The sequence below is a fragment of the Cryptotermes secundus genome, unplaced genomic scaffold (genome assembly GCF_002891405.2).
Source record: "Cryptotermes secundus unplaced genomic scaffold, Csec_1.0 scaffold548, whole genome shotgun sequence".
Lineage (NCBI taxonomy): Eukaryota > Metazoa > Arthropoda > Insecta > Blattodea > Kalotermitidae > Cryptotermes > Cryptotermes secundus.
The window spans coordinates 2137423-2148925 of record NW_019732380.1 but is presented as its reverse complement, the minus strand read 5'-3'; the positions used below and the strand labels follow the sequence as shown (position 1 = coordinate 2148925).

Here is an 11503-nt window from a genome sequence, read left to right as displayed (position 1 = left end):
GTGGCGGGCGGGGGTGTGTACGGGGCGGCCGGAGCTTAAGGCTGACAACCTTACCGCCATCTGTGAGCCATTGTCTAGATAATGTGGGAGCCTCAACCTCTCACTGTTACAAGAATCACGTTACCTTTTTAGCATTTGGTCATCTTTTAAGTTACGTATGTATGTCCCATCACGCGAGTTGGCACACCGTCATTTTATTTGTCAGTTTTGTAGAACTATTGATTAAAATTGCAGTTTGTGTTTAATATTAAAATATTTGACATTAGAAATTTTGAGTTGCTTCTTTTGGGGGGGGCACGCTTTGTTTTGTGGGGTTTTGAGTACTTTTGCAGTCTTGGAAGCAGTATCTATCATGTGATATATTGAGGGAATTAGGATGAAAGTAAAATTAGTATTTTAAATTTAATTACTTAATAGCAACAACAGAAAGTTGAACTGCCATGTATAAATAAAAGTGTATTCGGTTTCGAGATGTCCTTGTTTAGGATATGTGGAGTTTTAAGAGAGTTATTGGTATGAATATATATATATACAGGGTGTTTCACGACTTAAAGGAATAACTGCAGGAGTTGATTTCCTAGGTCTTTGTGATCAAAAGTTCATATAAACATGTGTCCGCTTTTGGATGGTTACGGAGTTATGACCGTTTTAAACTCAGAATAGAAGGTAACGATTACTGACAATAAACGGAACAAAATAATAAACCAGCATAATACATGATACATTTAAAGTATGACTATAAAGTTAACTTCGTGAAATTACCCTTAATTTGAATTTATTGGTGCTTTAAGCTGATTTTCGAAAATACCACCGCTGGCCGCAACACAGCCTGCCGCTCGTTGTGAACCGCGCCGCACATACCAACCCACCACGCCTTAGGTACCTCTCAAGTGTCGAGATAACGGGAACGCTCTGTTTGTAGCTGGCTAAAAATAGCGACCCGCCAGATGACAGACGCGGTTCACACAAGGGCGTGTACGGGAATGAAAAAACAATCATAACTCCATAACCGTCCAAAATCGGACACATGTTTATGTGAACGGTTTTCATCACAAAGACCTAGGAAATCATCTCCTGCAGTTATGCCCTAAAGTCGTGAAACATCCTGTATATATATATATATATATTTTTTTTTAAGTAATTACATGATAACCTGATGCTTTCATAATATTTGGGCACCTTAATACTCCATAAACAATATTATAAGTATTAGTACTCTATTGTGTCAGTAGCATTTGTAAGTCTTTACACGGAAGGAGCCTCATTCCATATTTTACTGTTTACAGCTGACAGATCGGTGCTGAAACGGATTTCAGAATTTCACAGCGATGATGGTGCAAGTGAGACCAAAAGGACGAGAGTCGAAAATTGTCATAGTGAAAATTCAGAGAGTGATAAAGACAGTGGAAATATACGTGGAAAGGGAACGGATGGAGAAACGGATAAGGCCACAAGAGTTCAAAGACAGGAGGCAAACAGTAAAGCATTTAGTGAAAATGGAGAAACGGTTAGTGTTGTGGACAAAGAATGTAGTGGAGTTGATAAAGGAGGTGGCGAGAGGGACAAGGAAATAAGTGGCGTTGAAAAGGAGTTGGTAGATAAAGACACATCAAAAGACTGTGAAGTAGTGAATTCTTCCAAGCGTGTTCATGAACCAATGGGTTTGATTGAAGTGAAAAAAGTTCACATTTCCCCTGAACTGGAGAAACAACTGAAGCTTTCGGAGGGTAAAAACAGCAGCGCAGAGGGGACACAGAATGAAGGAATGGAAAAACAAGAAGAACCTGGAAAATCTGCACTTCCATCAGAACTCAAAACGAACTTGGAATTAGCAATTGATCGTGTTGCCAAAGGGTTAGCAGGTGATTCTAAAAGGATAAAGTCATCAGAGCCCCCCCGGAAATTAAACCCCATGCCCTTCATGCGAGACCTTCATCGGAACTTGCTTAAGAAGCTTTCTAGAAATGTAAGTTCACTAGCACCATTTTGTTTATGTAGCTGTTATTATATAGTATGCCCCAAAAATATGTGTGCATATTATGTTCAGTTGCTCTAACATTAAGTCCTTCAGACATTGGTTAATTGTTGTGATATTTACCTTAATCTAACAAATGTTCAAAATGTCCATCATAAGTATCAGTAACTAACAAAATGACCATATGTGTATGTGTTGATGGGTCCTAGTTATACAGTTAGTCTTTTGAATACTACAGAATTAAAAATGTAGTGGTTCAGTAAAACCTATCTTAAACGGAATCTCAAGGGTCCAGAACATTTTTTCCGCTGAAGCCAGATTTCCTTTTAATCAAGGTATACTATAATAATAAAACTAGGACCTGCATATATTTGAGACAAAAAGGAACACCATATCCATTAATTTATTCAAGCTATAATCGGTGAACACATTCAAACATTACACTGACCAGAAAACAAATTTCAGTACTTCATTTTTTGTAATTCTACCAGAACTGAAGCAGAGTTTTTTTGCACACAATTTACTTTCTTGGCTGCCTGACTTTCTGCAAACACTTCAGCTTGAGAAATTACACTAAGTATGTCTGAATCATTCCGTTGTATGGCAAATTCCTGCAGTTCCTTTAAACAGCATATTGATAAGTCTTCACTCTACACTTCTTCTATCAGAATGTCATTCTCCTCTTCTTCCTTCATTAAAAACTCTCTGATGTCTTTTGCGAAAACTCTCCAACTATTCATTAGATGCTTTGAATTCAGTCTTCCTCAGTTTTTCAGCAACATTTTATAGCATATTCCTATAGCATATGATCTGACACGCGGTGATTTTTCGCCATGACACTGACAAACCACTCCCAAACTATTTCATTAACGTCTTCATTTGCAGTTTTCTTAAGTTCTCTTTTTATTTTTCCCTTAGCACAATTTTCCTACCGCTTCAAAATTTCCGTTTTCTTCTTTAGAATCTACGTAGGCCTAGAGCCATTACTGAGTAAACTTTCTGGCAGGGGCAAGCAGTCCAATTGAATTTCAGTGCAGGTAACGCAGTACAGTTAAAAGCTGAATTGAAAGAGTTACAGAAAACAAAATTCTGTAGAATGTACAAGTATAGGATGTTTAAAATTCTCCTAAACAATACATTCTGGAAGACTGTAAATTTTTCGTATGAAAGCTTATTTTGATTTCTTTTTCCACGATAGACAGTTTCCGTTAAACCAAGATATTGACACCTTTTTCGGCTCCAGAGTCATGGGACCAGGAAATATTTCCGTTTAAGACAAATTCCTTTTAATAAAGGGTCCATTTAAGGCAGGTTTTACTGTGCTAGGTGTAGGTGCTGTGTGGTTTATCTAGTGGGTGCATTATTCATCTTCAAGGTAAATGAAAGTTTAGAAAATCTCCGTTTAGGGAGTGTGGTGCATGCACACACACACACACACACACACACACACACACAAAGAAGCTGAAGTGAGTGATTGTGGGTAATGCTTACAGGAGCTGGAGGAGTTTGTGGTCCAGAAGTTATGTGAAGTTGTGACTGAACGTTGTACTTTGGGTGATTTACGACAGAGGTGTCAGTCATTAGAACAGATGGTTGATCAGTGGCGAAAGAAGGCTCAACAGCTACAGAAACAGGTAAGATAGTTTTGCCCTGTATGTAGAAATACGCTTCATGAATGATACCAGTGACTCCATCCATACAGTGTCTCCTTGTTCTCATATAGCCATAATACAATTTTTTTCTGTTAGTGAAAGCAGTTTGTAGCTTACCTGTATTATTATTCTTCGTTGGGTGAGATCACCAGAATGCAGGACAAAATCATGCCATTCAGGATAGGTAACAGATGTTTTGAAAATATGGCACAGTTCAGATATTTGGGAATGACTTCAGCAAATCAAAGTCTGATTCAGGAGGAAATAAAGGGGAGATTGAACTTGGGTAATACTTGCTACCATTCAGTCCAGAACCGTTTGTCTTCTTGTCTGCTGTCTAAAAACATAAAGATTAGAACATACAAGATGCCTGTGGTTCTGTATGGGTGTGAAACTTGGTCTCTGACATTAAGGGAGGAACATAGACTGAGGGTGTTTGAGAACAGAGTGTTGAGGAGAATATTTGGACCAAAGAGAGGAAGTGACAGGAGGTTGGAGAAAAATGCAAAACGAGGAGCTACATAACCTGTTCTTCTCCAAGAATATTTATAATGATAAAGTCAAGGAGGATGAGATGGGCAGGGCGTGTAGAACGAATGGGGGAGAAGAAGAATGCATATAGGATATAAATGGGAAATCCAGAAGGAAAGAGACCACTGGGAAGACCAAGATGTAGGTGGGTGGACAATATTAAAATGGATCTTAGAGAGAGAGGATGGGATGGTATGGATTTTATTGATCTGGCTCAGGATACGGACCAGTGGAGGGCTCTTGTGAACACGGTAATAAACCTTCGGGTTCCATAAAATACTGTGAAGATCTTCAGTATCTGCACAGTTGGCGGCTTCTCAAGAAAGGCTCGGCTCCACGAGTGAGTGAATGGGGTGAGACTGAGTCCACTCGGTACTGTGGCCATTTGTGGCCTGTTGTACCAGACCCACATGATAGATTATGGTGATTTTGGAGCAGTTGGCAGAATGAAGATTGGCAAGGGAAGCTGAAGTACTTGGAGAAAACCTGCTCCATCGTCACTTTGTCCACCACAAATCCCACATGACCGGACCATGGCACGAATCTGGGCTGCCACGTTAGGAAGCCAGCGACTAACTGCCCAAGCTATGGTGTGACCTTACTTGTTAGGGTAACTCTTATTAGTGATTTTGGGCTTTCACTGTGGTTGATTATTGATGCTGATTCTGTTATGTGGTTGTGGGTGGAGATGCCGACATTCTGCGGTTATATGCTGCCTCACACTCTTCGGTAGTGAAGATGGAGGCAGCATATATATCTGAAACATTTGTAACATTGCCCACCACCAGATAGTGTAACAGCCCAAGAACAGACTCAACATGTGAGGTAAGTGTCTTCAATTCTTCTGTAACAGTATTGATAGTGATTATGCTGGTGATATAACAACAACAGTAATAACAATAATAAATACATACCGTATTTACGCATGTATAGGCCGCAGCACAATTTTCAGACAGAAATTATAGAAAAAATAATTTTCTTGGAATATTATTTCAGGAGTAGAAATTATTCTGAAATTTGGAAGCGTTGATTTTTTTTAAATGAAGTGTGATTTCGAATATAAGCCGCACCCCACTTTTCCTCTTGAATTTTTGGCAAAAAATGTGCGGCCTATACATGCGTAAATACGGTATTGCAATTGTAGATTACTAGAGGTCTGCTTGCTCAAAACAAGTTTCTTCCTCCAATCATTACTTGACTTCTTGATACACACCATCCGACCAGTACACTTAGACTGCGGATATTTCTGTGCTGTCATGCTGAGGTGAGGTCTGTTTAGAAAGACTCGACTAATATGGATTTTGTAAATCATACAGGTTGTCATGTACTCATGCATTCCTGAATAGAAGTGCATTGGTCATATTTACCATAAAATAATCTTCACTTTAGGAAATTGTTGAGGGTTGTTATGGGGAAAAAATTTGTTATATTTGAAGTTGTTAATTTGTATGAAATATTCATTTTAGGATAGTGCAAGGCCGTGATCTGTTCAATATGTATGAAAAAAATATGTCCAGTGTCGTTCCATCAGTTCTTTTATTTTATTGCTTTTCCCACAAGAATTGTCCTTTACTGGAAAGTTATTTGGCTCATTGTGTATTTAATGACTAGTAGCAGGACAATTACAGGTCATCACAAGTTTCAACTTCACAGACCTCAGACCTAGGATTTTCTGTTGTTTTTAATTACCCGTGTTACTCCACCCCTCCATTACGAAGGATAACTGAGAGTTCAGTGTGTAACAAAGAATAACTATTGGTAAGGTAAAGTTTCCCCTGTGCCCAACTAATTAAGCACTATGCCATGAAGGTGTATTTGGGAGTGGATGTATAGATCCACACTTTGTTAACCTCGGCACTAGATGGAGGTGAGTGATCCGCTTCACACCCCTACTGCTTTACCCCCCCTGCAAAAGACCCCTGGTACCCATTGGACAGGAGGATGGGTGGGCCCCAGAGCTGGTCTTGACGACGGTCCCTACCGGGATTTGACCTTGGATCCCTTGGTCATTCAGCCTGTAGCTAGTCGGTATACCGACTATGCTATCCTGGCTCCTAGGATAACTATAGAAAGGATCTGTTTTGGAATCAGTGCATTTGGACGATTCAGAATGAATTTTGAATGGGTAAATTGGAAGCTTAAAGGTGGAGGACTAACAGCCAGCTGTTGATGGATTTGAGAGAGAAAATCCAGCCATTGTCTCCCTGAATAAGTTATTATGATATTTAATGTATTGCGTTTCCATCATTTTTAAAATTTTGAATCAAAAGCAGTCACAGTGATATCACATTTTGAGCTGATGTTGTACTTGTTGTAGTTGCAGGAATTTAAGGTATATTGGTTTCACATTTTGTGAATCTGACAGATAAGTGGACAAGTTGGCTCAACTGGTAATCTCTTAGGTTTGTATTGAGAATGTGTCTGGTTGAAATCTGCCAGATTTTTTCCTTTGTTTTCCTCAGTCCCTCCAGTCAGATGCCTGAATAGCACAGAAGTTAGGTGACAAGTTATGTCTCTCCACGTGGTTGCTATTTCATGATTAACTAATCCTGTTACATTACAGTGTATAGTCCAAGATACCAACTTTGTTGTTAAATAAATAAATCTAAATTTGTAACGTTTTATAAGGATATCATTTGATTTGTTGAAATCTTTTTCAGTCACAGTCGTTTTCTTGTCATGAGTGCAGATTATAGTTAGCGCTCATTCAAAGTCAAATTGATTGAATATACAGTAAAGTAAAGCTCAGAAATTACTTTGCAGGGAATTGATAAACAAAATACAATAAAACTTATTATAACATGTCTCACAGATAATGGTTCACGTATTTCATTAAAGCGTGTTTCTTCTTTTCCTTTAGGTTAAGGATATGGAAATGGTCATGAAGCGGTACATTGGTGATGCTCGCACAAGAAAGGAACGACCTATTCCAGTTAAAATAACCCGGTCTGTTGGACTGCAGGTGCACATGGGACCACTGGTAAGACCTAGACATCTTTACTATACACTTGTTCTCAGTGTATGATCTGTAATCAATGTTTGGATTGTGCATTGGTTGATGCTGAGCCAGTACTTAGGTACTTGCTTTACTGAGTCACTTCTACCTAAGTGTGTAGAGGTGTTGCGATGAACTGATGATTTTTCCTGCTCTCTCTCACTTTCTGATATAGTAGTGTATATGAGGAGGTGCTGTGGTGGTGCAAGAAATTGATCATGGGATTTTGTAGATTTACACGTTCTTGGCTCCAGGAAAGCTGTATTTGAAATCCTGTTTGCCCGTGTGTGGATGGATGTGCACCTTGCTGGCACCTCAACTATCAGACAGATCGAATATGTATTTGACATTCATGACCTTATCTGGCAAATATGAATATTCCAGCTCCAAAATTAGGGCCCTTTAAATGTGCTGTAAAAACGAGATGGCAGTTTTCTGTAAAATATGTCTAGCAGTTTTTATTACATTTAAGTAATTGTAAAGACCGTAATTCTAAATAAAACTGCATAGCTGAAATCTGTAAGAAAGTAACAGCCGGGGGCTTGAACGTGAAATCTTCGTTTTGTTGACACCAGCTTATCAGTCAGACAGATGCCATTATTGTTTGGTATTAACAGCCAACAGTGGTCTACCCAGCAGCAGTCGGTTTCAATTCCAAGGGAACATTTAGAAAATCAGCCACATATTTGCATGTTACTACAGTCTCCCGTTTAGCTACATTGCTTTTTGTGGAGGGGAAGGCTATATATTCTATATACTAAGTTTACTATGGTTTATCATCGTGCGTTAAACTCCCAGTTGTCCATTATCCACACACTAGTACTCCCATCTATCCTTCCTGCAGGTGTCAGTAGAGGCTATTTTAAATTATGACTGTGTTGCAGTATATCAGAATCCTTTCACCCATCAGTATGGCGTGTCACCCATGAAGACTCCCATGCAAGAACTGGAGTGAGAATGTACTGTTTTGACATAGTATTGGATGTCTGTATAAGCATTTTTCAAGGAACAGACAGATTCATGTAATTAGCACACCATAGTCTTCTTACATGTCAGATAACTGGGAGTTTACTGTAATGATTTAGGTTATATGTGACTCATTGAAATTCCTTGCAGACTGAAAATTGTTGGCCTAGAGCAGGTACAGAAATTTGTCTTGATTAGGGTGACTCTTGAAGATGGAAGTGGGTAGTTCGTACCGTTCTCTCCCAAAGGCATAATAGTACTGATGTTTGGATATTGGTTGTGGCTTGCTAACATTAGTGTGAAGTTTTCTGTGTTTTGATTAGTTTATTTTTGTTTGTGTATAGGGTCCAGGTATGTTGAGAAACCGCATACTGGGCAGTGACACTCAGAGGACTCCAGGGCAAGTGAGACGGAGAGGCAATAGGGTGTCACCTCCTCGTGTGGCAGCATCAGTGGTATGGCATTATTCTACTTAAACTCATGTGTTTGCATTTAAATGGCCACCTGATATGTGCATTTAAATTTACAGTAATGCTATTTTCGTAGTGTATGTTCATTATTATCTTTATTTGAAGCCCATTAATGCATTTTGTGCTCCATGTATACACAAGTTAGCGATTACTGCCCTCTGTAGTCTGATAGATATTTGCCACAATTTAAGAAGAACATGCTGCTTAGGAGAATTCTCTTATATTCTGAAGATGGAGTAAGCTTATTCCTCTTAAATGTTTGTAAATAGCTACCAGATTGCATGGCATCATGTCTCAGAAGACAGCATCTTCATAGTCATAACTATGAGAACTTCAGGTCGTATATCCCATGACACATTAGGTTAGGTTAGATTAGATTAGGTTAGGTTAAGTCAGGCCACATGTACATTTATCTTCTTTAGCACTTCTTTATCTGACTGCCTCTGTGGTCTAGTGATAAGAATTCCTGGCTACAGATCCAAAGATCCTGGGTTCAATTCCGACGTTACCAGATTTTCTGAAAAGTAGTGTGTCTGGATTAGGGTCTGCTCAGCCTCACAAGGATAATTGAGAAGCTCTTTCAAGGAAATAGTGGCTCTGTTCTAGAAAGCCGAGATTAATGGCTGTGGGGATACATTGTGCTGACCACGCAAAACCCTCTAGCTGCAAAAGTTGGCTCTAATTTCACTGACAAGCAGCGGTCACTCGGTCGGTAGAGTTCGCTTTCGGACTAAAACCACAGAGCACTTCTTTATCGTAAATTGCCATAAGAACTCAGCATGGAAAGGGCTAACCAGAACAGAAGTTATGAAATCCAAAAGACATTAAGTAACTCCTTGAAGCCACCTTTTCTGAGGTAACTGCTGAGTCAAATAATTATGTTAAGATGGATGCTATGAGTCTCATAACATATGAACAGCTGATGTAGTAGTATTAGAGTTCTTATTGATTTATTGTAAACAAATTCTTTGATTTGATCCACACGAGATATTCTGAAGTAACCCATCAGCTTAAATTTGAAATCAGTGACATGTTTGGTCCAGTGTTGTGCACTGTCACACTTTGCCAGTACAGTGACCTGTAATCAGAATCCGGCTCCAGGGGGGTTGGTTAATCATGCAGGCATGTAATGCAATATGCACTAACTTATTAGTGTTGACAGTTTCTGAACAAAAACTGGTTATTTGTCAGGATTTGCGTATCTAGTAATGAATATTTAACATATTCTCATTTTTGTAAACATGTTTTGTCTAACAGCAACAACAGCAGCCACAACAACAGCCACAACAGCAGCAGCAGCCGCTACAGCAACCACAACAACAACAACAACAACAGGCACAACAGCAGCCACAACAACTCCAGCAGCAGCAACAGCGACAGACGCAGCCAGTTGTGAGAACCCCCACCACAAATGCACTGACAGTACAGAAGGTTGTAACTCCGGGTTTTACAAAGCTCACGCCCCCACCAGCAGCACCTACTCAACCTGCGATTGCTCGTGTACCAATCCCGACGCTTGTTGGTCCATTACCAGCGTCACTTAAAATGTCATCATCAGCACCTAAGGTTAAAATGAATGTTTACTTAGAATGGATTGTAATATATTGTAACATGTTTCGGTTACTGAAGACGCCGTTCAGATTGTTAATTGGTTTATTTAACAATCTACAAGTATCGGCTACAATTAATTATAACGCTGTTGCGGGGTTTCACACTTTATAACCCTATTCGCAATAATGAATTCACTCTGTCCTCAGTAGTCTACACGTATTAATTATGATACGGGAGCTATACAAGTGTCACTGTATCATGCACTCCCAGTTATTACTCACTTATCACAAACTATCACTGATTATCACACACGCGTCCAGTTCTTCTTTCTGCGACGGCTGCTATATTCCNAACCAGACAGATATCAACAAAGTAGATGTTGATAATAACAAGGAAAATGTTTTTAAATGTTAAATTTTGGGCTGGGTGCAGTGTGACAGCAACGTGAGTGTTACACACCTGATGATGGCCGTCTGAGGCCGAAACATGTAGTGTAAAGGAGCAAGATCAAGGACACATAATATATTGTTTTCACTTGGGACAGAGTTTATATCATTTATCGTATAGAGTGCAACAGGATGCTTAAATATAATATTGCTATATTCCAACTCGACTCTTAACGGCTCGCTGCTGCCTTGAGAACTCGTTCACTGATGACTTGAGAACTGTCTTCGGCAGCTGTGTAGTTCCCTTATATAGTCACAGTGTTTACCTGTTATGTAGTGGGTACTGCTGTTGCCTGTTACCCGTGTCACAGCTGCATTGCGTGTTATGTCACCGCGGGGAGTAATGACAGCGCTACAATGCCGCCATGTACCGCTGAGGGGGTCCTCCATTGTGCAACATGTCACAATATTTATTACAACATCCAGATAATGTTGTGATGTGTGTGTAATGTGTGTGTATACAGGGTGTCCCAGGAGGAATGTGCCAGACTTTGGGAGGGTGTTCCTTATGTTAAAGTATGCCGATATAACCCAAAACACCTATGTCCAAAGTTGAACTGTTACGGAGATAATGGCCCAAGAAAAGTGTGGTCTTCTGGCAGGTACATGCACTTTACCTGTCAGCTGACTAGTTTTATCGATGTTTGTCCTTGAGTGTGGTGATGACCGCTCACGTTAGCCCCGCACACTCGCATACCAGAACACGCAGTCAGCAATGTTACGTCAGTGTTTGCCATTCATGTGTCATGTATAGTGCTTGGAACCCTAACGACAACTTTGACATGGCATGTGAGTTTTTTGTAGTTCGATTCAATGGCTTCACGTCACTCACAAGTTAGTTTGATGTTACGTACATTATTAACATTACAGAATCCACATATTCCTGCCAGTTTTAATATGTATTTGGTAATCAACAA

At 39.6% G+C, this 11503-nt stretch overlaps 2 protein-coding genes across 2 annotated transcripts in view; both read left to right on the top strand.

Moving 5' to 3' along the window:
* The first annotated feature begins 488 nt into the window (after positions 1-488).
* On the top strand, positions 489-8595 carry LOC117282563. The gene is made up of 5 exons (XM_033752727.1): positions 489-513; positions 1287-1966; positions 3469-3609; positions 7019-7138; positions 8464-8595. Exons 1-5 carry the CDS (start codon positions 489-491, stop codon positions 8593-8595), a joined length of 1098 nt encoding a protein of 365 aa, XP_033608618.1.
* Positions 8596-9925: 1330 nt separating this feature from the next.
* Positions 9926-11503, top strand: part of LOC117282030 (activating transcription factor 7-interacting protein 1-like) — a gene marked incomplete at its 5' end in the record, with an annotated part of 19895 nt that continues 18317 nt past the window's right edge. Inside the window, 1 exon segment of the mRNA XM_033752726.1 lies at positions 9926-10155. Within this exon segment, the coding sequence (XP_033608617.1) occupies positions 9926-10155 (230 nt within the window).